Source organism: Aotus nancymaae, unplaced genomic scaffold (genome assembly GCF_030222135.1).
Source record: "Aotus nancymaae isolate 86718 unplaced genomic scaffold, 86718_ANA_hifiasm-v0.15.2.pri h1tg000016l, whole genome shotgun sequence".
Lineage (NCBI taxonomy): Eukaryota > Metazoa > Chordata > Mammalia > Primates > Aotidae > Aotus > Aotus nancymaae.
In genome coordinates this window covers 75,417,658-75,444,577 of record NW_026988428.1, presented here as the reverse complement: position 1 = coordinate 75,444,577, position 26,920 = coordinate 75,417,658, and the positions used below count along the sequence as shown (strand labels likewise).

Sequence of the window (26,920 nt, the reverse complement as noted above, 5' to 3'; positions counted from 1 at the left end):
CCCATCACTTTTTATTATCTTATACTAGGTGACTTCATTTATGGTCTCTTTACACCTGGAATCTAGGGAAAATGACTGATGATGGTGACAGTGAGTTCAGTTTCTGATATGTTGCCTGAGAGATACTCATGGAATATATCATTGAAGCTCTTCAGGAAGTTGATTATAAGGATCTGTGGCTCAGAAGAGAGATTTGGTGCTCTTCAGTTTATTGATGATAATTAAAGCTGTGGCAGTAGATGGAATCTCCCAGGAAAATAGTAGGAGATAGATAGAAATCTCTCTGGGAAACACCTGCACTTCAGATGCAGGCAGAAAAGAATGAAGCCAGCAAAGGAAGCAGATGAAGAATAATCAGAAATAGTAAAATTAAGAGAATGGTGTCTTGGAAGGATATTGGTAAGACTTTTTTTCTTAAAACAGGGGCCAGCAGTATTATGTAAAGAGGTCAGTGAAATAAAGAATATATTGAGTTTGACAAAAAGGAGAACTTTGACCTTTGCCAGAACAGTTTCAGTGCAGTGGTGAGGGCGGAAGCCTGATTTCAGGGAGTTAACGGTGTGACCCAAAGATTTGGAATTGAGGGTAGTGAATGTAAACTTTTTTTTCTTGAAGCTTGGCATTGCAAAGGAATATTAAGGCACTAAAAAGGAATGAAAAGATGAGGTGGTTGCTCTCAAGGACTAAAGAGAGTCTATGCCTCAGATTTCAGGGACGAAATTTGTAAATGATAATCCCTATATATCATGTAACTTGGAGATGTCATTTTCACATATTTCTTTCATATAATCTGTCAGAGGATGAGTTTAGCTATATGAATGGGACATTTGAGGTAAGATGAAGCAAGAGGAAGTTTTTTTTTAAAGAATCTACGACTGTGAGATATAATTTAACTTCAGAATGGAAGAATTTTTCCTCTGAATAGAAAGAGTAATGCTTTAATTTTGACTAGAATACTATCTAGAGTCTATTTGAAATCAGATTACTCTGAGTTTAAACAATTTCCCTCTACCTCTGATATTGATGCACACTGCTTCTTTAAGGGATCCAGTAAAAGTGAATCCTTGAGGCAGTGTCCTTTTCTGTCAATCTGGCCTTTCTTTATGAGTCCTCCAGTAATCAAGTATTAAAGACCTTATGTTCCTTGGTCTCAGGCAACCATACAACCTGAAGGCAACAGCATAGGGGATTTGAGAACTAAGGCTCATCTTTAGTGTCCATTGTCCATTCATCAGGCCTAAATGTCACTATTCAAATCTAAAATCTAACATGTGCTCAGAGTTGATTTTGGCTTCTTCACCATTCCAGGTAAAACATTTGATGACTTTTCTAGGTTTATCCTTTCTGGCTGTAAATTTTTTCCCGAAATCTTGAAATAACCTTGTTAATTTTTATGGTATACAGAATGAAGTAGAATGGATTTTGTGTATTTATTTAAAGCTTCTTAATGGTGTTTAAATCTGTACTTCATTTACCATCTTTGTTTCTATCCGTTTACAGTTACACTTTCCAACCTATTTTATTTCTGCCTTCACTTAAGGGTAGTTCATTTTGATTCCTAAAGATGACATTTATTCCATATGTCCTTGGGGCATGGTGTATATTCATAAAAAAGAAAAGTGTTTATGAATTATCTTCATTAGGCTTATAGCTTTATATTCTATCAGTAAGCCCTTTTTTTGATTACTATTTTGAATATACAGTTGTTTTTCCATAAAATAACCATACTGCATTCTTCATTTTAGATCCAACTGAAGAACCAGCACCACAGGCCACCAATACAGTCGGTTCTGTTATTGGAGTAATTGTCACCATTTTTGTGTCTGGAACCATATACTTTATCTGCCAGAGGATGTTGTGTCCACGTATGAAAGGAGATGGGGAAACCATGGCTAATGACTATGTAGTTCATGGACCAGCTTCTGTGCCTCTTGGTTATGTGCCACACCCAAGTTCTTTGTCAGGATCTCTTCCAGGTGAGTGAGGACAGATCTATGGAGAATCAAGTCTTCGTCCTGCAAGACTGCCAGGTTTCCATTATGGAAAAGAATACTGCCTAGAGTCTATTTGAAACCAGATTTCTCTGAGTTTAAACAATTATAAGAACAGGTGTTCTTTTTTACTATTAGTACCTTCTCTTTACACAGAAGGCCTTAGATATGGTTTGGTAGAAATTGCCAGAGCATATAAAGCAAATACATATGCAAGCGGTAAGCCTTTCTGACTGCAATTCTAGATGCATGCTACGGAAGGTGAATCAGCCAGTCACTTAGTGAAAGAGTTACAAACCACAGGTTCTTTAAGTTTACCACCAGGGAACTCTAGTACTGTGGAGCCCAGGAGTAAAAGGAAGCCAAAAATTATGTAGGATTCCTGTCAGCCAACAAAGATTTCTAAATAGCTGGGTGATAGAAGGGAGTAATATGTCTTATGTTTTCTCCTGACTCGATGTGCTAACAGGGAACTAGGGCTAGTTTAGGCATAACTGAGGAGCCAGAAGTTTTACACTTGAGTAGGCCATGTTGCTGTAGGGAAGTAGCTTTCTTTTTAATGTTTTCTGGTGTCCTTAGTTAAAAGAAGCCTTCCTTTTAATGAATATGGAGAAGGAGGTGCCTTGCAAAAGCCCTCTAAAAATAGAAACTTACTATGGGTATAACTCCTAAGTAGATAAGCCTGGTTTTTAAACTGTTAATGGTAATGTTTCTTTGTTGCCATACCTATTTTCAGTTAGTAGAATTTGGGAAGCTACTTGGAAAAATTAGAATTTCTTCTTTAGCATTGGTAGTTTTGATTGTAACAACATTTATATTTATTACATGAAGAAATACTCTTTCATATGTTGTTTGTGCCCTAAAAAATGGGGTTTTTTTTGTTTTCTTTTGATCATGTCAGTTATTTAATATACCCTGCTTCACAACCTCTGCCCTTTACAATCCTTTCAAATCCTCCAAGGGGTTGAAAACCCCTTATTTTAAATAGCCCTGCTTCTACCAGGGAAGGGAGAAGGTGGAAGCTATTCTTGGCCTTGTTCTAGGCTAGCTCTTTCACTGGAAGCATATTCACTTCTAGAGAACATTGATTTCCTTTCTCCATTAAATGTTTTCAATTATTACGAAAAGAGAGTGTATGTTATTCTAAAGTCAGACGACTTGACTGTTGATATTTGTAATCCTACTGTTGAATAAAACTGCTTCATACATTTTTATACATCTTACTCATCAGTTTTTATCCTCCTTTTATTTTAGGAATGTCTCGAGGTAAATCAATGATAAGCTCCCTCAGTATCATGGGGGGTAGCAGTGGACCCCCCTATGATCGAGCTCATGTTACAGGAGCATCATCAAGTAGTTCTTCAAGCACCAAAGGCACTTACTTCCCTGCAGTAAGTAGTCTGTTTTCCTTCGAATGCAACATACATAGGATCTTAGATATTTTAACTCATTTAAATGTGGGTGATCAGTGATGGTAATGTAAAAGTAGTTTTTGAATCTAAAATTTAGGCATAAAAGGCTCAAAGAAGAATTCCACCCCCCCACCATGCTTTTAAGTTTACTGTGACCTGGAATTTCTCCTAAATTAATAATTTTTCTCTAAATACTTATAATTTTAAAAAACCAGAACCTAGCTGAGCTGACCTTAAACCAATGATTTGTAGGTTACAGATTTTCTTTTTTGTCACTTTGCACTTTTTAGCCATGATGAGGTCTTAGGGAATGGGGAAGCCACAATACTTAAGTACTGTTTGAGGTCAGTTCTTTGGAAAAGATGAATTGTGCTAATAGCAGATTGTAAAGGAACACTAATAGAGATGAAGGCAGAAAAGTTGAAGAAAGTCTAATAGTTTCTATCTGGAGTGGACTGTTGTTATTTTAATATTTTAATTATTTTTTCTTTTAGATTTTGAACCCTCCACCATCCCCAGCCACAGAACGATCACATTACACTATGGAATTTGGATATTCTTCAAACAGTCCTTCTACTCATAGGTCATACAGGTAATACACATCCTCCTCTAAAATAAGTTGCAGTATTTATTAGAAAGTATTTTAGTTGTGGACTTGATGTAGCCCCAGATGAGTAGACGATGGTCTCTAGAGTGAGACTAGGCATCTTGTCTTAGTAGTACTGACATTGCCTCTACCACAAATGCTTTCCCTTCAGGGCGATACACATTTTTTTTTGAGATGGAGTTTCGCTCTTGTTGCCCAGGCTGGAGTGTAATGGCACGATCTCAGCTCATTACAACCACTGCCACCCAGGTTCAAGTGATTCTCTGCCACATCCTTCCAAGTAACTGGGATTACAGGAGCGTACTACCATGCCCAGTTAATTTTTGCATTTTTAGTAGAGGTGGGGTTTCACCATGTTGGCCAGGCTGATCTCAAACTCGTCATCTCAGGTGATACCCTGCTTGGCCTCCCAAAGTGCTGGAATTACAGGTGTGAGCCACTGTGCCTGGCCAATACATTTTTTTTTTAAAGAGAGTCACAAATGCTGGCTTTTGGAATAATAAAATACAGCCGCAGGCTTTAGCAGTATTCTAAGGAGGAGTTGCCCACCAAAGTGACTGGTTTAAAATAGTTGGATATTCTAAGAATGAAATATTGGGATAAGATCGGTTCATAGAAATGAGAGTTTAAAACAGCAACATATTAAGAGCACAGAATTTTAGAAAAGTTGAGAGAAATGTAAGTTCAGCCATTGCTTGCATATGTTACTACAATCTGGAGTGAAAGATTTCTCATATAGTTGCATGGAATAAAGAAAGATTGAAATAAGTGTATTTATAAGCCAAAAAAGGGGAAATTATTCCTTCTTGCTAATTTATGAGTCTATAAAGTGTGTTGAGCAGGTCAAGTACTGTTGTGTCAGCTTCCACTTCTATGTTCCTTGAAGGGCCAACAGACCATAAGTAGCTTGAGAGTTTCTGTCTAAACACTGAAGTGCCCAGGGTTTATGAGCATCCCTCCAGTGCTCGTTATCTTCTAGATAATCTTTTCTGTCTTCTGTCTTCTCTAGATAATCTTCTATTATCTTTCCTAGCATTTCAGTCAAATTGGCCTTATAGGACCTCATCCAGGTATAGAAATAAAGTAGAAACTACTTATAGTATTTCACTAAGAATTCTCATTTCAGTTTAGATAAGACTGTTTGAAATAGTCTTGGTTGTGAACTGATAGTTTCAATGATTTGTTGTAATGTTGCTTTCCCTGCCCCAGGTTTCTTCTAGGAAGTCAAAACAGAAAAAGCAGGACCCTAAAAATTGAGAAATGAGAAAAGATACAATATTTTATTTTATTCATTTATTTATTTTTGAGACAGAGTTTCGCTCTTGTTACCCAGGCTGGAGTGCAATGGCGCGATCTCGGCTCACCGCAACCTCTGCCTCCTGGGTTCAGGCAATTCTCCTGCCTCAGCCTCCTGAGTAGCCGGGATTACAGGCATGCGCCACCATGCCCAGCTAATTTTTTGTATTTTTAGTAGAGATGGGGTTTCACCGTGTTGATCAGGATGGTCTCAATCTCTTGACCTCGTGATCCACCCGCCTCGGCCTCCCAAAGTGCTGGGATTACAGGCGTGAGACAAAATTTTATTTTTAAAAATTAATGTCTTTAATTCAGATTGAATAAAGCACTCATCAAAATAAACATGATTGCATAAAAAACTATTTTTGTTTAACTATTTTCCATATAAGCCCAATTTCTGTTTCCTCTGTCAAACTTTTCATCATTTGTTGATATTTTTGTCTAAACTGGGACATGAAAGAATTTTATTAATTGTTTTTCTTTTTCTTTTTTCTTCATTAAAATAGAAGTATTTGGACTTTTAAATGTTGACCTTAGCAATTTCACCAAGGATTGACACCTGATTAGACGAAAGGTTAAGACCAAAAAACAAACTGTGACATCATGTCAGTATTGATAGTAAATGTTTTTAAGAACTCGCTCAGTGTGTCATGTAACTTTTGGTCTCTGGCAGCCTTGCAGCCTTTTTATTTTTATTTTTATTTTTATTTTTTTTTGAGACAGTCTTGCTTTGTCGCCCAGGCTGGAATGCAGATGCACAATCATAGCTTACTGCAATCTCCACCTCCTGAGCTCAAGCAGTCCTCCTGCCTCAGCCACCCAACTAACTGAGTGTGTGTTTCACCATGCCTGGCTAATTTTTTAAATTTTTTTGTAGAGATGGGGTCTTGCTATGGTGCCCAGGCTGGTTTCTTTCTTTCTTTTTTAAAGACTAACAAAATGCAGTAGTAATAAGGGGAGGCAAGGTAGAACAAGGAGTTCAATCTGTAATTGTCTGTGAACAATCATGGCAGCCATTTCTTTTGAAGCAAGCCCAAGTGATATCAAATGGTTTGTATCCTGAGATCCTAGGATATATTATCTTGGGGTGCTCTATATCATTAGGTATTTTATGAATTGTTTTATCAGTTTTTAACTTGCTTTTGCCCCTTCTCTTTTAGCCACTTTGATGAGAAAGCTTATGAAAAAAATCTTTGGGATAAATTTAAGATCAGCTTTACCATATTTAGAATAAACAGGTATAAGAAGTTACAAATAGAAGTAGGAATGACCAGAAAAGCCAGAACTTTAGGTCAGCTCTTATTTTCACTAGTGTGTTCCTCCCTTTCCAATGACTTTTTCTTTTGTTTGCAATGCTACAAACCTAACAACTGTAAATTACTTAAAAAGATAAACAAGTGTAAGAAATAAATTAAAGCTTCTGAAATACACATTAGAAAAATCACTGGCCCTTAATGGGTATTTAAATTTTATCATTTTGATGTTGAAAGCTGCTCTTCTGACAGGTACTTATCTATACACAGGGAATGAATACTGTTTCTCCCAACCACAGCAGTTTCCCTTTGCTAAGAATACAGTAATGGAGTAGTTACACCCCTTAGGCTGTCTACCAAAATCCAGCTTGGATTGTACAGAAATTGTACAGAAGAAAGAAATGAAGTCTTCAGATGTCATTAAGTTATTCATCAGGTTAATTCTGGAGCAGTTAAAGAATGTTGAGGAAAAGCTGACATGCTTTAGTAGTGTAAAATATGTAAAAACCCATTCTTCCATAGGCTGTGAAACTGCAGAACAAATTTGAATAATCATTTTTTTATTCCGTGATGCAGTTTAACTTGAAGATATAAGAGCACATCCAGAGGCTAGATTGAATTCACCTCTACATTCCCATCCTGGTCATTTTCACTTGCCACTTTCTTATTTGCAAATAAGAAAGTACATGGTATCTTCCCCAGCCAATCTGCCACTGAAAATTGCCTCTTGGTCTGTGTAAATTTAAATTGCAGTAGCTTATTATTTTCAAAGTGAAGTTTACATCTAATACTTCTGTTCTGAGAGTGAAAATCATTTTTCTGTAAAATTAACTCTGCTTTTCTTTATGTTCTCCCTATACCAGCTACAGGCCATATAGTTACCGGCATTTTGCACCCCCCACCACACCCTGCAGCACAGATGTTTGTGACAGTGACTATGCTCCTAGCCGGAGAATGACCTCAGTGACAACAGCCAAGGGCTATACCAGTGACTTGAACTATGATTCAGAACCTGTGCCCCCACCTCCCACACCTCGAAGCCAATACTTGTCGGCAGAGGAGAACTATGAAAGCTGCCCGCCTTCTCCATACACAGAGAGGAGCTATTCTCATCACCTCTACCCACCGCCACCCTCTCCCTGTACAGACTCCTCCTGAGGAGGGGCCCTCCTCCTCTGACTGCCTCCAACGTAAAAATGTAAATATACATTTGGTTGAGATCTGGAGGGGGGGAGGGAGCTTTTAGAGAAGGATGAGGCAGACCATGTACAGTTAAAATTATAAAATGGGGTAGAGAATACTGGAGATATTTGTACAGAAGAAAAGGATATTTATATATTTTCTTAAAACAGCAGATTTGCTGCTTGTGCCATAAAAGTTTGTATAAAAAAATAAATTTGTACTAAAAGTTTTATTTTTGCAAACTAAATACACAAAGCATGCCTTAAACCCAGTGAAGCAACTGAGTACAAAGGAAACAGGAATAATAAAGGCATCACTGACCAGGAATGTCTGGGCTTTGTTGATACCAAAAAAAAAAAAAAAAAAAAAAAAAGAGAGAGAGAAAGAAAAACTATTAAGTCCATCTCAGAGCAGCAAACCATAGATACTTGGAAGTAGCCAAATAGCCTTCAGTTAACTAACATTTGAGGGCCAACAAGTAAGAACTCATGAAAGAAAAAAAAAAGGAATTAATACTAACCTTGGACAAGGTTAGTATTTCTTGGAATTTCTCTTGGAATCCAACAATATTAGTGAGGAAAGTAGATATTTATAAAAATCCATTCTGAGTGTTGCTGTTGTAGGAGGATCAGCCCTCTGATAAGATGCTATGAAGCTGTGTGTGTACAAGTCTTCTGTCCCTACCTTTAGAATTCATACCTCTGTCAAAAATGAATTTTTTCTCTTGGTGTTTTTACCTTGCTGCCTCCCCCAGCAACTTGGTAGGTCATTTTGCCAAGATACCATGATTTATTTAAGCTTTTAAGCTGAGGCATTGACTAAATGGAATTTTCTAAATTAAAGTTTGATTTTAATATTTCTACTAGCTCCATTCCCCAGTAAGCTTAGCTCTTCAATTTGACTGCTGTTTTTTGCATAATGATCAAGACATATTATTGCTCTTCTTCCAAGATTGTTTTAATGCTCATTAAAATGTCTTTTTACAACACGTATAGACAATGTTTAAGAATTAAAAATTTAACTATTATGTTTTTGTTGTAAATTAATCATATATCCTTGCACTACTTTCAGCATATATCACAGTATGAAATCATTTTTATATATATTTTTCTGAGTAAAACATTTAATTATGTTCTGGTTAGAGACAATCTACTTAAAAAGAATTTTTTCTTATTAGGATTTTCCCTATGTTAACAGTTTGTGACGTTTTCATGTTCTTTAGGCCTGTTTTTCTCAGAATGATGTCTACATACATACCTCTTCTAATGTGTGACATGAGTTTAACATCTTCCCGTTACCCACTGTGAATGTTAGGCTGTTTTCAAATTATCCATAAGTTATTCTTGTAATCACCTCATATTTTTATGTGCATTCTCTTTACTCATTATGGATTAAGGTAATTTAACAAATTTAACAATGGGGATTAAATGAGAAGGCCAGCTATTAACTTCTCAGCTGTCAGAATTTGGATGGAAGGAATAATGGCAGCCTCTTTCGTGATCTGCCTGACCTGCTGTCATGTATGGTACTGGGGCTGCTAATTCTTCAGCTATCAGGGCTGACCTGTGGAATGATTCTAGTGCTTGCTCTGCCATCTTGCTAGAAGTTAGTTTCCTGCTTTTTACACATGTCTAGCATTTCTCTGCTAAAATTGAATGTTTTAAAGCTAATGTATTTACCTTAAGAGGTGTTGGTTAGTTAATTACTGAATTTTTTTTTCTCTTTTAATTCTGTTTTGCTAAGGCCTCTGGGTTTCAGGGCCCAAGAGAAAACAGTGGAAGAAAGGATTCAGAATTTTGGCAAGGGTGAAGTAACTTTTCATGCAATTAAAAAATACCCAAGTAAAGTTTTTAAAGAGAAAATTGTGGTTTTAGAATAATGCTAATTGTTGGGTACGGTCTGTAAGAATCAGGTGCACTTGATTTTGCATATAAGCAAATGATAAATTTATCAGCGTCCTACTTTTCAGTCAGACGAGCGTTAACGCTTCCTGTTGCTGAAACTAAGTTCCCACAGTCTCAGATGAAGTGGACATTGAACTTGCATTCTGTGATACACAGGGGCACTTGATGCTTAAATGAAGATGGAAAGGTTAGCAGTAACTGGGTGTCGATTAGAATCTGAGAATTCTATATGTTTACATTTTTAAATGTGCATCTTTATCTGGTGGGCTTCCCATGTGGGAACTTGCACTATCATAAACTAAGAAGAATATGCCTTGTTTATCTCAGTCCAAGTGCTTGTACTGCGATGGCAATGGCCTCTTCTTGCAAAATACTAATTTGTGTGCCAATTTGTTTAAAGTTATTTGAAGGCAGTTCAGCTTAATCTCAGTATTCTCTTTCTGGGGTAGATGAGATGGATTCTTAATATTTCTGGGAGTACTTTTTAATGAGAGAATTGTCAGATTTGGAAAGATTTATTGACCGTTAGGTTAAATGGACAGTTAAGCTTAAGTAAACTGTATATTGATTATTAAACAAGAGCTGTACTGGAAAAGTTGAGAGGAAATACATGAGACCACAAATTAGGGGTAAAAAAGAAAAGGGATTTTAAAATTTGGCATATCAAATTCATTGTCCAAGGGGGAAAATGAAGAATGTTTCATTAGATTCCTTATATGCAAAAGTATTTATTTTGAACATGTGTCGTAAAATATTTGCACTAACTGATGTGATTAAAATTACCCGAGAAATAAACTTGAGCGTAACATACTTTCTGTGCACCACAGTAAGCTATTCTGCATTGAAGTGGTCTTTTATGACTACGGCCTGGTCTTGACTCCAACAGAGTCCTGGTCTTCTGAATAGTGATTTAAGGAGTTTTGTTACTTAAGTCATATAATGGCACATTCACAGGAAAAAAAATAGAGTTGGTGGATAGAATTTTCTCACTAATAATTTTTCTTTCATAAAATTATTATGCCTTTGGCACTTGTTGCCACTCTTACAGCATATCACAAGATGTCTGTTTAGCAGAAGATTATGTAGTTACTTTAATTTTAATATAAAAATGCCTTATGATACACCACCAAGAGATCTCTGATTCTTTAATAAGTTGAGGACAGCTAATCTACAGAGATAGATATTTAGAAATGAAGACTTTAAAGTACATTTTTATCTATTATAGGCCAGTAATTAGGGGAAGGGACTTTGAGCAGTACAATTTTAAGATGATTTTGAGGGTTGTATTTCTTTATCATTTAAAATACCCTAAAGTCAGGCCAAGTGTGGTGGCTCACGCCTACAATCGCAACACTTTGGGAGGCCAAGTCAGTCAGATCACCTGAGGTTGGGAGTTCGAGACTAGCCTGACCAACATGGAGAAACCCTGTCTGTACTAAAAATACAAAAAATTAGCTGGGCGTGGTGGCGCATGCCTGTAATCCCAGCTACTCAGGAGGCTGAGGCAGGAGAATCGCTTGAACCTGGGAGGCGGAGGTTGCACTCCAGCCTGGGCAAGAAGAGGAAAACTCTGTCTCAAAAAAAAAAAAAAAAACCCTAAAGTCAGTACTTTATATGAAGGAAACTCATTCATTATTGAAGGTATAAAAACAGCCACCATCTGTATTAGGTAGCAGTCAGTTTTGGAGGATCATCTTTTTGTTTTGCTATAAAGCCCTATTAATGAAGAATACTTCCAGTAGAGTTAATAGCTGTGGCCTACCTACTGTGTTAATGAAATGTGTTTATTTATGTGACTTGATACCAGTAGTCATAATAGAGACTGTGAAGAAGCATGGTTTAAGCAAGCCTGCTTCTATGTAGTGAACAGGCTGCTGCTGCCTAGTTTAGATTCTTAGAAATGTCATATTTTGAATTGTTTTATTTCTTGTAGGGGAAGCTTTATTCCACTTCATTGATTTGCATGCCATTGGAATTAGATATTGGTTACCATTACAGTCTAACAAGATTCAGAAACAAAAATCTTGGGCTTTTCACATTCAAAATATGTCACACTCTTAATAAAGGTGTGGTTGCTCAAGTGTACATATGGCAACCATAGTTTATCTGGAGTATGGATATGAATGTGTTTACTGGTATCAGTTAGTGGACAAATATTTGGGCATCTGCAAATGAGACTATACACTGTGTGGACTGAGTCCTAAAGAAGCTTATAGCCAAATGTGGTTTAAAACATTATCAGAATTCTTAAGCTCAAGGAATTTAATTTTATTTGTTACTTCTTATCTTAAACCTCAAATGAGCCCAGAGGAAGATGATTTTAGAAAGTTCTCACAGTACATGTGCCACTTCTAACTTTTGGGATGGCACCATTTTATAACAGTCTCACAATCTCACTTTTGAAATTCTCAACATTTTACGGTAGAAGACTTTGGGCCTCAACTATAAAATTATACATTTATAATTTTTTGAAAATTTAAATTATAAGCATTGTGAATTCACACTCTAAGGCTGACTTCATCTACATCTCATTAAACTAAGCCTGTACCTGAGTGGAGTGGAAGGTGGAGTCTTACATTAATCAGTTACTGACTCTACCCTCACCCTCCTTCAGTTGAGGTACACTTTGCTGTTTTTCTTTTTCATAAAGCATTCTTAAATTGTTGAGTTTATTGCTGAAAAAAAATCTTCATGACTTTACAGATAGAATTACAGACTAAATGGTTTCTTATACTTAGAAGCAGAGTACAGATCTAACAAACTGTTAGATTTCCCATCACTTAGGGTTTCCCAAAACCAACACCACAGAATTATAGACAACACGCTTTTGCTTAACTGCCCATTTTGGTTGTTTTGTTTTTAATCAAATATAAACAGGATGGGGGATATAGATAGATATAGATATACTATATATCTAATGCCTAAATATGGTTATTAAAGGGAAAATTTTTAAAGTCTGATTAAATCTGGTATTACATGAAATTAAGTATATGGGTTAGTAAGGAAAACTTTTAAAAAGTAGAGAGGATACCAGGAAGATTAAACTGGACTAGCCTTATTTGCAAGTGAAGGATCTGGTGCTGCTTTCAGATGTTTATCCTTTATTTTTTTTTCCCTTAAGCTTTAATCTTTGTCATTGTCTTAAAGTCAACTGGTGTTTCTTGTTCATCGACTTTGGTACGATGGTGCTTTGCAAGGATGTATTTATATTATAATGGCCAACATTTGGTCAGCCCTTGTCCACTTACTCACTTCCCTCCTTTTGTAAAATAAGTGCTTTAATTATAAACTGTATAAAAAATACCTTGTATAAAACCCCTTTTTTGATTATTACAATAAGCTGAATTGTAACAAATGAAATGTTGATTTTTATAATAAAACTGGAAAAATAAAAGTCTCTGTCCTTTCTTTTCAGCAAGAAATTAAGACCATAGCTGGTTGTGCTTTGCTGTGATATAAATGAGACTGTTTCAGACACAACAACATCCACCTTTATTGTTTGCATTTTAAATAATACTCAGCTAGCACACCTATAGTCCCAGCTGCTTGGAAGACTGAGGTGGGAGGATCACTTAAGCTGGAGAGGTTGAAGCTGCAGTAAGACTGGTGATTCTGCCTTGGGCGACAGAGTTGAGACCCTGTCTCAAACTCAGTCCGTCAGTCTCTGCGAGAGAGATTTGTGAAGGGCTATTGCTGAGTTCAATGCTGGCAGCATTTGTAATTGGGAACAGAGAGTAAGAAATAGCCTGTGCCGCCGGGTGCGGTGGCTCACGCCTATAATCCCAGCACTTTGGGAGGCCGAGGTGGGTGGATCACGAGGCCAAGAGATCGAGACCATCCTGGTCAACATGGTGAAACCCTGTCTCTACTAAAAATACAAAAATTAGCTGGGCACGGTGGCGCGTGCCTGTAATCCCAGCTACTCAGGAGGCTGAGGCAGGAGAATTGCTTGAACCCAGGAGGCGGAGGTTGGGTGAGTGGAGATCACGCCATTGCACTCCAGCCTGGGTAACGAGCGAAACTCCGTCTCAAAAAAAAAAAAAAAAAAAAAAAAAAGCCTGTGCTTCAGAACTGCTTTTGTTTTCAGTAAACTGGAAGGAGTTCTAGTATGGACTCTGAGCACTTCCCTCTTTTCCAAGATCTTAAATTAGCTTATAAAATGCACATTGCTTTGCTGGTGAAGAGCCCAGTATGATGTGATGATTCTTTTTTTATGAGGGTAGGACCTGGTAAAAACCAGTGAAACAACAGGTCTCAGCTTGATACTAAGTTCACTAATTTTATAGCAAGGGAAGAAAGCTGCTTTTTTATTTTGCAGTATTTAAGCTCAAATATCAATTAAAGGGAACTCAAGTTTTAAAATAATGTCTTTCCTTAGCCAATGCTCTCAAGTGAACTTACCTTGGTCTTTGTTGACTGCTCCCATTCTTTCTCCTGGAAGGAAAACAAAAACTACACAAGTTGTGCTATTCCCAGTTAAATGAAAGAAAGAAAAGGCAGAAGATTGGTTTGCCTGATTTAAAGGCAGTCTCAAGAATGGGGAGAACACTGCAAACTGTTTTGGGTCCTTCTTTCCCCAGATAGGTTTTCAGCTAAGTAAATCATTAAGTAATTTTCATTTTAATTCTTTGCCTTGTATATGGTTGGATTGTTTCAAAGATTTAATTCAAATGACAAATTACTGTCCTCAGATCTCTGGTTCCATCCATTTATTAATTATGTAATCTGCACAATCCCCCCTCCCTCCCACAGAAAATCTGCCTGAGACTTGCATTTGCAAATTCATATTAGGCAACATACAAAACCAATCTTTACCAGTACAGAAGCTAAAATGAAGGATAATTTTATTAACATTCTGGCCTGCATTTACTGTGTACCAGGCACTGTGCCGCCTCTCCCTCCACCCACCCACTCACTTAATCAGATGAATGCCAGCTGTGGTAGCTTGAGCCTGTAATCTCAGCTACTTGGGAAGCTGAGGCAGGAAGATCTTTTGAGGTCAGGAGTTTGAGACTAGCCTGGTCAACAGAGAAACCCCTACCTCTAGAATAAAAAGAATAATAAACAGATCAATGACCAGGCTTGACAGGAAATGCCAAATTTGAGTTTGAAAAGCTCCACTGCAAAATTTTGATTAGAAACAGGTTGTCTCTTGGTAGAAGGAAAAGGACATGCATTGAGGTCTAGATTCTAATCTTTATTCCGTTGTAATTAATTTTCAAGGCATGTCTGGACTCTTATCTCTCAGTGTTTCTCGACATTAGTCTCTAATGTAGAGTTTTCAGAACCTTGACTAATGAGCCAGTTGACTTTTTTTTTTTTTTTGAAGTCCTGCTCTGTCACTGAGGCTGGAGTGAAGTGGCGCAATCTCTGCTCACAAGCCAGTTGACTCAGTCAATTCCACTACCTGTTCTAGAGAAATACATAATGCATTTGAGGCAATGAATTGTATTACAAGGTAGAATCCACTGGAGCCCAAACACCTATGTGGTATCCTATTCTATGCTTCCTTTCCCCTAGGCCTTTGCTTTTCTTTCCAAAGAAAATAACTGTCAAAAAGGAGACAGCTTGACACCCATCTTCCATCACAAGCTGCATGGCAAACAAAAGTGATTATCTTGAAGTCTTTTGACTTCTGATCATCCTACCAAAGCTCCCGGAGTACTATTACTCAACAGCCTTGAACATCTCATGTTTTGTCCAGTAATTGAAGTACTTTCTTGGGGATTCCATGGGAAGGACAGGGTTAGGGTCCTCAAGTATGCAGTGCTATGATTTTTAACTGCAGATACATATGTAACAGGAACATTTTAATACCTCAGTTTCCTAATCTAGCTTATTCATGTTTTCTCTTATGTCAGTTTATTACTTGTGTCTTTCAAGGAATTTGTCCATTTCATCTAAGTTGTTGATTTACTGACATAAAATATGTTTCTGGCTGGGCGTGGTGCCCCACGCCTGTAATCCCAGCACTTTGGGAGGCCAAGGCGGGTGGATCATGAGGTCAGGAGTTCAAGACCAGCCTGGCCAACATGGTGAAACCCTGTCTCTACTAAAAATACAAAAATTAGCTGGATGTGGTGGCGTGTGCCTGTAATTCCAGCTGCTCTGAAGGCTAAGCTGGGGGAATCGCTTGAACTTGGGAGGCAGAGGTTGCAGTGAGCCGAGATTGTGCCAGTTCACCCCAGCCTGGGCGACAGAGCAAGACTCCGTCTCAAAATATATATATATACTTATACACACACACACACACACACACACACACACATATGTATTTTTTCCTTATCCTTTTACTGTCCGGTTTTGTTTCTGACATTGGTAATTTGTGTCTTCACTTTCGGGGCTCAGAACATAGTACCTAAAATATGACACCTTGGAATACTATTTTAAACTGAAAGAATTTGAGAAAAATCACAGAAGCAGGATTCCCTCATCATTCTCACCTGAAGCAGGTTACAAAACCTGGGATAAATGTTCTGATCTTCTCCTTAAGCAGGTCCCTCGTGTGAGAGGTGCCCTCTCTAAACCTGGAGGAAAGAAACAGTCTTATCTCTAAAGACAAAGGGTCACAAAGAGTCTAAACTTAGATCTTGCTAAGTTCCCCCAGTTATCATGAGATTGTACTCTTTATGTCTTACCGTATTTCTCCACAACTGTCTACTCTTCATCTAACCTACTACAAAACACGCTAACATTTCCCAGTTTCTTTGGGTTTTCATTTTAATATGAAGACTCCTGTACCATATAAAACATATTAAATAAATTTGATGGGGTTGGGGAGACAGAGTTTTGCTATGTCATCCAGGCTGAAGTGCAGTGATGCAATTTTAGCTCACTGTAACCTCCACCTCCCAGGCTCAGGTGATCCTCCTACTCCCACCTCAGCGTCCTGAATAGCTGGGACTACAGGCACACACCACCACATCCAGCTAATTTTTTGTAGTTTCGAGAGATGAGGTTTTACCATGTTGTTCAGGCTGGTCTTGAACTCCGGGGCTCAGGCAATCTGCCCACCTCAGCCTCCCAAAGTGCTGGGATTACAGGTGTGAACTACCACACCTGGCCAAAAGCTCTGCTTATTTATAGCTCCATCCCCACCCCATTTGGTTGTCACAAAGTTACACCTTTATCCATGTGCCCCAAAACATAAATATTTTAAACACATTAGTCTTTTAAATTATGTAGAAAACAATGTGGAGGCCAGACATGGTGGCTCACGCATGTAATCCCAGCACTTTGGGAGGCCGAGGTGGGTGGATACCTGAGGTCAGGAGTTTGAGATCAGCCTGGCCAACATGGTGAAACCCCGTCTCTACTAAAAATACAAAAATTAGCTGCATGTGGTGGTATACTCCTGTAATCCCACCTACTCGGGAGGCTAAAGCAGGAGAATTGCTTGAACCCAGGAGGCGGAGGTTGCAGTGAGCCAAGATCGTGCCATTGTACTCCAGCCTGGGTGACAAGAGCGAGACTCCGTCTCAAAAAAAAAAAAAAATGTGGAGTAACAAAACAAAATTACAACAATACTAGCTTTTAGATTTTTTTTTTTTTTAATGTATTATTAGTCTCTTGCTCGGGCATGGTGACTCACGCCTGTAATCCCAGCACTTTGGGAAGCCCAGGCAGGTGGATCCTTTGAGGGCAGGAGTTCGAGACCAGCCTGGCCAACATGGTGAGATCCCATCTCTACTAAAAATACCAAAGGTAGCCGGGCGTGGTGGTGAGTGCTGGTGATCCCAGCTACTAGGGAGGCTGAGGCAGGAGAAGAGCTTGAGCCCTGGAGGTAGAGGTTGCAGTGTGCTAAGATCATGCCACTACACTCCAGTCTGGGTGATAGAGTGAGACTCCATCTCAAAAAAAAAGTATTAGTCTCTTAAATCATATAGAAAACAAAAAGCGTTACAAGCTCTTGTCAAAATAATACTAGCTTAGGGCTGGACGTAGTGGCTCATGCCTGTAATCCCAGCACTTTGAGAGGCCAAGGCAGGCGGATCACCTTTTTGAGACCAGCCTGGACAACGTGGTGAAACCCCGTCTCTACTAAAAATACAAAAATTAGCTGGGCATGGTGGCACACACCTGTAACCCCAGCTACTTGGGAGGCTGAGGCATGAGAATTGCTTGACCCCTCCAGGTGGCAGAGGTTGCAGTGGGCTGAGATTGTGCCACTGTACTCCAGCCTGGGTAACAGAGCAAGACTCTGTCTCAAAAAAATAACAATAATACTAGCTTTGGTAGTGTCCTATGTATTTACTTTCATTGAGATCTTTATTTTTTCAAATGGCTTTAATTACTGTCGAGGGTCCTTTAATTTCACCCTGCAGGACTCCGTTTAGCATTTCTTGCAGAATAGATCTAGTCTAACAAACTCAATCAGCTTTTGTTTATCAGGAATTAGTTTCCCCCTCATTTTTTAAAGATATTAATATGGTTTGGCTGTGTTCCCCAGGAAATCTCATCTTGAATTGTAGTTCCCATAATCCCGACGTGTCATGGGAGGGACCTGGTGGGAGGTAATTGAATCACGGGAGTGGTTTCCCCCATGCTATTCTCGTGATGGTGAGTAAGTTCTCACGAGATCTGGTGGTTTTATAAGGGGCTTCCCCCACTGCTCGGCTCTCATTTTTCTCCCGCTGCCATGTGAGGGAGGTTTTGTTCGTTTTACCTAACGCCATGATTATAAGCTTCCTGAGGCTTCTCCAGCCATACCGAACTGTGAGTCAATTAAACCTCTTTTTTGGTGGGCTGTGGGGCACCCCTGCTTGGGTGCTGCTGCGTTGTCCTTGGGGCAATACACTGATCTGGCTGCGGGGTCTGCATGGAGCTTGCTCCTGTGTCAGCACTTGGAGGGGCCAGCCAAACCCCACACTCACTCACTCACTCGAGTGTTCCCTCCCACCAGGGGCTGCCCAGTAGTTGGGTGCCCCTGCTGCGAGCCCAGCAAAGGGGACGAGAAAAATCCTGTATCATTATCTTCATGTTTCCTGATTCTTCTGCTTCCTCAAATCTGTCTTTAAATTTGTTTAGAGAATTTTTTTTTTTTTTTTTTTTTTTTTGAGACGGAGTTTCGCTCTTGTTGCCCTGGCTGGAGTGCAGTGGCATGATCTCGGCTCACTGAAACCTCTGCCTCCTGGGTTCAAGCAATTCTCCTGCCTCAGCCTCCCAAGTAGCTGGGATTACAGGCATGTGCCACTACGCCTGGCTAATTTTTGTATTTTTAGTAGAGATGGGGTTTCGCCATGTTGGCCATGCTGGTCTCAAACTCCTGACCTCAGGTGTCCGCCCTCCTCAGCCTCCCAAAGTGCTGGGATTACAGGTGTCAGCCACCACGCCCAGCCATTTAGTGAATTTTTTATTTCATTAATTGTACTTTCAGCTTTCAAAATTTCTTTTTGTTTTCTTTTTAGATTGCTTGTCTCTTTATTGATATTTCTATTTTCTCCATACATTATTTACATATTTTTTTCTTTCTCCACGTTTCTTTTGTTCTTTTTTGAGAATCTTTAAAACAGTTGTTTGAAAGCCTTTCTCTAGTAGATTTGCCACCAGATCTTTTTCAGAGACAGTTTCTGTTGCTTTATTTTTTTCCTTTGGGTCGTACTTCTCTATTTTCCTGTATGCCTTGAATTTTTGTTGTTGAAAATTAGACATTTGACTCTAATAATATGGTAACTGTAAAAATCAGATTATTCACCTTCCCTAGGGTTTGCTATTTTGTGGTTTGGGTTTGTGTGGTTTCGATTTATTTTCATTTATTTATTTTTGAGACAGAGTCTCACTTTGTCGCTCAGGCTGGAGTGCAGTGACACAATCGTAGCCCACTGCAACCTCTGCCTCCTAGGTTCAAGCAGTTCCCTGCCTCACTCTCCTGAGTAGCTGAGATTACAGGCATGCACCACCATGCCTGGCTAATTTTTGTATTTTTAGTAGAGACGGGGTTTCACCATTTTGGCCAGGCTGGTCTTGAACTCCTGACCTCATGATCTACCTGTGTCGGCCTCCCAAAGTGCTGGGATTATAGGCGTGAGCCACTGTGCCCGGCCGGTTTTGATTTTTCATTGTTGTACACTGTCTCTGTGCCAAGGATCACCCTGAGGTATAAACTTAAGTCTTCTGAGGTCTTTTCTGAGTTTGTGTCTCTCTTTGGACATACAAGATCAATTTCGTATTTTTCCCCCAAATACAGTTGCTTTTAAGTATCCTAGTCTTATTGTCTGGCTCCCCAAAGGGGAAAAGGAGAACAATGAAAGGGAGAAAAAGAGGGCACAGGCCCTTTAAATTTCCTGGAAGTCACATCAGCTGGAAGGGGAGGGGCTTGTAGTCATGGGCAGAGGTGTAATGGGTCAGGCTGACAGACAATGGCTGCCACCTGTTTACCTGCACCCCTTTGATTAGAGCAGGAGTCAGCAATCAGTGCACAGATCTCTGATTGAAGAACGCCGTTCTTTTTTCCACTCTCCCTACCACAAGCTGTGTGCAAACTTCTCCAGGAACAAGTGCACCATTGCTTGCCGTGGACTGGAGTTGGGGGATCAGTAGCTGCTACTGTGCTAAGAGCTGAAGTTGATGAAATTAACTGTAGTTTCCCTGTTGAAGCTTTTGCCTGGAAGTTGCAAACATTTAATAGACTTCAGAGTTCCAAAATAGTTATTTCAGGTTGATTCTAAGTTATTGTTGTCTAGGTGGGAGACAGATTTCTAGTGTTTCCTACTCCACCATCTTCCCAGAATCCTTTCCTATCATTTATGTATTTATTTATTTATTTAGAGATAGAGTCTCACTCTATCACCAGGGCAGAAGTGCAGTGGTGCAATCTTGGCTCACTGCAACTTCTGCCTCCCAGGTTCAAGCAATTCTCTTGCCTCAGACTCCCGAGTAGCTGGGAGTAGGTGGTACAGGCATGTAAACTACATGCCTGGCTAATTTTTGTATTTTTAACAGTGATGGGGTTTCACCATGTTGGCCAAGCTGGTCTCGAACTCCTGGCCTCAGGTGATCCACCTGCCTCGGCTTCACAAAGTGCTGGGATTACAGGCGTGAGCCATGGTGCCTGCGCTCATTTGTGTTTTTATTGTCAGTAAGTTTTACTTCTGAGTGTTGTAGATGCCATAATATACTGTTACTATTTTGCTTTAAACAATTGTCTTTTAAATATAAAGATACTTTTATTTATCTGCATATTTATTATATTTGATGCTCTTATTCCATTGTAGAGATCTGGGTTTCCATCTGCTACAATTTTCCTTCAGGCTGAGCGTTTCCTTTGGTGTATCTTCTACTCTTAGTCTGCTCATGACACATTCTACTTTTCAAAATTCTGAAAACGTCTTCATATTTTCTCCTTTTTCCCGATCAGTCAAGCTAGAGGTTTTATTGATCTGCTCAACAAACTAGCTTTTGGGTTTGTTGACTTTTTTTCACTATTGCTCGTTTTCTATTTCTTTGATTGCCTTTCTCATGCCTACTCTGGATTTGCCTTTCCTAGTTTAAGGTACAAGCTGAATTCATCAGTTAGTGACAATTCTTTTCCAGTGTAGCTATTTAGTGCTTCAAAGTTTCCTTTGCTAAAGTGAAGTACTAAGTGCTAGCTTAGTGCCTCTCACAAATTCTAGTATGCTGTACTTTCATTTTTAAGTTCAAAATACTCCTAATTTCCCTATTGATTTGTTATTTGTCCCATGGGTAATTTAGACATGTTACTTAGTTTCCAAGCATTTGAGGGATTTTCCAGATATCTTTGTTATTGATTTTCAATTTATTTCCAGTGTGGTCAACAAACATTCTTTAAATGACTTGAATCCTTTTAAATTTATTGAGATTTATGGTTCAGAAGATAGTTTAATGTTTTAAAGGTCCCATGTGCATAAAAAAAAAACAACAGAATTTTTCTGCTGTTGTTGTTTTTATTTTTATTTATTTATTTTTTTTGAGATGGAGTTTCACTCTTGATACCCAGGCTGGAGTGCAATGGCACGATCTCGGCTCACCGCAACCTCCGCCTCCTGGGTTCAGGCAATTCTCCTGCCTTAGCCTCCTGAGTAGCTGGGATTACAGGCACGTGCCACCATGCCCAGCTAATTTTTTGTATTAGTAGAGACGGGGTTTCACCATGTTGACCAGGATGGTCTCGATCTCTTGACCTCGTGATCCACCCGCCTCGGCCTCCCAAAGTGCTGGGATTACAGGCTTGAGCCACCGTGCCCGGCCTTGTTTTTATTTTTTGAGATGGAGTTTTGCTCTTGTTGCCCAGGCTGGAGTGCAATGGTGCCATCTCGGCTCACCACAACCTCTGCCTCCTGGGTTCAAGTGATTCTCCTGCCTCAGCCTCCTGAGTAACTGGGATTACAGCCATATGTCATCATGCCCTGCTAATTTTGTATTTTTAGTAGAGACAGGGTTTCTCCATGTTGGTCAGTCTGGTCTCGAATTCCCGACCCCAGGTGATCCACCTGCCTCAGCCTCCCAAAGTGCTGAGATTATAGGCGTGAGCCACTGTGCCCAGCCTGCTGTTGTTGGTTTTAGTGCTCTGAGTTTTCAAATCTGTACTGTATTTACTGATTTTCTGTCTACTTGTTTTATCAATCATTGAGAGATGTTGAAATCTCCACCTATAATTGTGAAATGTTTTTTTTTGTTGCTCCTCACAATTCTATCAGTTTTTGCTTCATGTATTTTGAGGCTGTTATTAGATGCATAACATTAGGATTGTTTTGTCCTTTGATGAATTGACTACTTTATTATTATTAAATGACATTCTTTATCCCTGATGTATTAGTCCATTTTGCATTGCTATAAAGGAATACCTGGGACTGGATGACTTATAAAGAAAAGAGGTTTATTTTGACTCACAGTTCTACGGACTGTACAGGAAGCATAGTGCTGGCATCTGCTTCTAGTGAGGGTCTCAGGAAGCTTACACTCATGGCAGAAGGGGAAGGGGGATTAGGCATGTCAAATGAGAGAAGGATCAAGAGAGACGGGGAAAATCTCAGACTTTTTAACAACCAGATCTTGTGTGAACCCATTACTTCAGGAATCCCTCCCATTCATGAGGGATGCGCCCGTATGACCAAAACACCTCCCACTAGGCCCATCTCCAAAATTGGGAATCATATTTCAACATGAGATTGGAGGGGACAAACATCCAAACTCTATCACCTGGTAACGTTATTTGCTTTGAATCCACCTGGATTGATATTAATGTAGCCACTCCATTTTCCTTTGACTGGTGTTATGGTACATCTTTCCATCCTTTGAGTTTTGTTTTTTTGGCAGGATCTCACTCTGTCATCCAGTCACCCGGGCTGGAGTGCAGTGATGTGAACATGATTCACTGCAGCCTCGACCTCCTGGGCTCCAGCAAGCCTCCCTCTTAAGCCTCCAAAGAAGCTGAGACTATAGGCATGCACCACCACAACTTAATTTTTGTGTGTTTTTTGTAGAGATGAGGTTTTGTTAAGTTGCCCAGGCTGTTCTTGTACTCCTGGACACAAGCAGTCCACCCACCTTGGCATCCCAAAGTGTCCATCCTTTTACCTAAGCCTGTTCATATCTTTGTATTTAAAGTTTTTTGGTTTTTTTTCTGTAGGATGTGTATAAAGTTGGTCTGACTTTTTAATCCAACTTGATAATCTCTATCATTTAATTGGAATATTTCTATCATTTGCACTTATTGTGATTATTCATATGGTTGAGTTAATAGACCACTTGTTTTCTTTCTGTCTCATCTGTCCTTTGTTTCCTTTTTCCTCCTTTTCTGCCTTATTATGGATTATTTTTCCTGATTCCATTTTACCTCCTTTGTTGGCTTATTAGCTATACATTTTGTATGAGTTTGTGTGTGTGTGTTTATGTTTTAGGGGTTGATTTGGGGTTTATAGTATATATTTTTAATTTAACACAGTCTCTTTTTTTATTTTTTATTTATTTTTTAATTTTTAGTAGAGATGGGGTTTCACCAGGTTGGTCAGGCTGGTATCGAACTCCTGACCTCAGGTGATCCATCTGCCTTGGCCTCTGGAAGTGCTAGATTACAGGTGTGAGCCACTGTGCCTGGCCCACAGACCACTTTCAAGTGAAATTACGCACTTCACATATTGTGTGGAACTGTACATTTGCACTTCCATTTCTGTCTCTCACTCTCTGTACTACTATTATTATACATTTTAATCTACATTATAAACCCCATAACACATTATTATTTTTTCTTTTAAATAGCACATTATCTTTTAATTAAAAATTCTTTATATTTACAACATTTTATCATTTCTATTGCTCTTTTTCAGATACAGATTTCTATTTGGAATAATTTGGCTTCTACCTAAGGAATTTCTTTAATATTTATTATAGTTTAGGTCTGCTGATAAGGAATTCTTTTAAGTTTTGTGCATCTCAGAAAGTCTTTATTTTTCTTACATTTAAAAATCATCTTTCGACTGAGTATAGAATTATGCATTTATAGTTTTTTTTTTGTCTCTTGATACTTTAGAGAGGTTACTGTTTCTTTTGTGTTATTCCCCCAGAAGTGTGCTGCCATTTTAATTTTTCTTTCTCTGCACATGCCTTTTTCTTTGCTTGTTTTGAAGATTTTTTTTTTCCTTTATCACTGGTTTTGAGCAATTTATGGTGTGCCTGGGTGTAGTTTTCTCCCTGTCCCTAGTTTTGGCGCTTGGCATTTGTAGAATTTCTTGGTTCTGTGGGTTTATAGTTTTCATCAAAGTTGGAAAAGCTTCACTTCAATTATACATCTATTAGGCCATCAGAAGTTATTCCACAATTCACTATTGCTTTTTCCCTCAATCCTATTTTTCTCTGTTTTATTTTGGATCTATTGCTATGTCTTTAAGTTTACTTATCTGTTCTTCTATGATGTCTAATCTGCTGTTAATCCAATCCAGCGTGATTTTCATCTCAGATGTTATAGATCTCATCTCTGCAAGTTTGGTTTGAGTCATACTTATAAATTCTATGTGTACTTTGCATGTTGTCTTTCTTCTAGCTTATTAAACATGTGAAATACAGTTATAAGAGTTCTAATGTCTAATAATTCTATCATCTATAACATTCTGGCTTTCCTGATTTTTCTTCTCATGATGGATTGCATTTTGCTGCTTTTTTGTGTGCCTTGTAATTTTTTATTGGAAGCTAGACATTGTGACTGTTAGCTTCCAATAAAAAATTAACCTTGTTGGATGTTGGATATTTCGATAATTCTACAGATATGCTTGTGTTTGTTCTAGAACACAGCTTAGCTACTTGGTAACAGTTTAATCCTCTAAGCTTTTGCTCTTAATCTTTAGGTTGTGCAGAACGAGAAGAGTGCTTAGTCTAGGGTTAATTTTTGCCACTTCTGAGGCAACATTGTTTTGTATATTCTACCTATTGCTAAAATAGGCAGTATTCCTGTCCTTGTGTAAGCTTTGGAGAGTGTTCCTTTAATATTTTCAAATAGTTCTTTCCCATGCCTTGGGTAGTTTCGTCATGTACATGTTTTGATCAGTGTTCATCTCAATACCTAAGGGGAAATATCTGCAGGTGTCTGGAGCTTTGTGTGCCACCTTCTTTCATCCTTTATCAGACTTGCAAACTTCAGCTACTCTGACCTTCCTGGACTCCTAGCTCTATTCCCTCTATTCAGGGAGCTGGTGAACTCTGCGTGAGTTCCCCTCTCTCCAGCATGGCCTAGAAACTCTTTACATGCAATACTCTAGAGCAAACATAGGGCTCACTTAGATTCTCATCTCTCGGGGACCAGTTCTCCATTACCTGATGTCCAATACCTTGAAAATCATTGCCTCACGTAGTTTGTCTTTTTTTTTTTAGTTGTTTCAAGCAGGTGATTAAATCTGGTTAGTTCATCTTGACCAGAAGCTGTAGATGATATTGGAAACACCTGGAGAGCTTGTTACAAGTACACATATCTTGTGGGCATATGCCAGTCATACTGATTTACAAACTGTATCAGTCAGACAAGGGTATGGTCCTACAATTGTGTGCCAAAACTATCCCAGGCATTAGATATATAAAGTTAAATTAGGCATAACACCCGTTTGTAAAAGACTTTGCAATCCACTGCGAAAGACTGGGTAAACCAAATCTTATGGTACAATGTATTAAGCATAATGCCTATATGCAGGGTGATTTGGAGCATCTTATGAGGAAAGGCATCCAACTATAGCCACGTGATGGCCAAGAGAGGGTTAGTAAATGAGTCCTGGAGGAAAGGGAGGAAGTTTGGAAAGACGAGCTAGAGTTAGTTATTTTAGTGGGAATAGGGGGAAAGGAAGCCAGCAGTAAAGAACACTGAAAAAAGAGAGGATATTGTTATGAAGGCTCAGAAGTACCAGGTTGCATAATACCTTTGGGGAACTGCAAAGAGTTTGGAATGGTGGGATTAGCGTGGAGGAAGAGTTGGTCTTCAGTGTCTCCATCTATAAAAGGAGACTCTTCTATCCCTAACACTGATGACTTTCATGTGGGAGAAGAAAACAAAAGAGAATAACTCATTTTGTTGAGATGGGTAGGCTGGTAAAGCATTTGATAATAGATAGATCCAGTTTTCTCTTGAACCTGAGAGTGTGTCTGACTTATTGACTTAATTTGTTTTTCAAAGGTTTATTAAGCACCAATTTTACATCAGGCCATATGCTGGGTACTAGATATCCAGAAATTTCTAAGACCTTATAATTTGATATTTTTAAAATTGTTTTGTGTCTTAAACACTTACTATTGAGCACATTGCTAAAAATCCTTATTCTGAACAGCCTTCATTTTAGGAATGCAATCAGTGACTGCTTTGACAGAGAGGAAATTGGCAGCTTAGCTGAGGGCAGCACATCCCTAGTTCATAAGTGAAGACTTAACACTAACTACCAAGAACTGTTCTAAGCACTGTAAGTAAATTAACTCATTTGATCCTCAATCAGAAGACATAGTACTTACTAATCAGAAGACACTGTTTTGACAGTAGTCTTTCTATGTATTTATTTTACCTGCTACCAATCATCGCACTACCACAAAGAATGATGAAGTCCCAGGGACCTTGGGAAGAAGAGGAGTGGGCTCTGAGAAAAGAGTTGAGGGGGACTGGAGTGAAAACTTTGTACCAAATGGAAGTTTTTCAAAAAGGCACAGACAACATTTATCTCTCCAAACAAATGGATGTAGCAGTGAGCATAAGAGTTTCTTTAAGCTGTGTTTACTAACATGAGTAGCAACATCTTCCTAGGTATGAGGCCACCCCAAGTGTAGTTGAAAAAATAAATAGACTAGAAAC

General features: G+C 38.8%; 1 protein-coding gene across 5 annotated transcripts in view; it reads left to right on the top strand.

Annotated features, from left to right (window-relative positions):
• Window positions 1-12,663, top strand: part of LRP6 (LDL receptor related protein 6) — a 153,011-nt gene extending 140,348 nt beyond the window's left edge. For all 5 annotated transcript variants that reach the window (XM_064377678.1, XM_064377675.1, XM_064377677.1 and 2 more), the window contains 4 exons: window positions 1,746-1,976; window positions 3,246-3,382; window positions 3,898-3,995; window positions 7,423-12,663. In XM_064377678.1, the coding sequence (XP_064233748.1) occupies window positions 1,746-1,976; window positions 3,246-3,382; window positions 3,898-3,995; window positions 7,423-7,717 (761 nt within the window). In that variant the 3' untranslated portion in view covers window positions 7,718-12,663. The remainder of the gene's footprint in view (window positions 1-1,745; window positions 1,977-3,245; window positions 3,383-3,897; window positions 3,996-7,422) is intronic.
• Window positions 12,664-26,920: the final 14,257 nt, after the last annotated feature.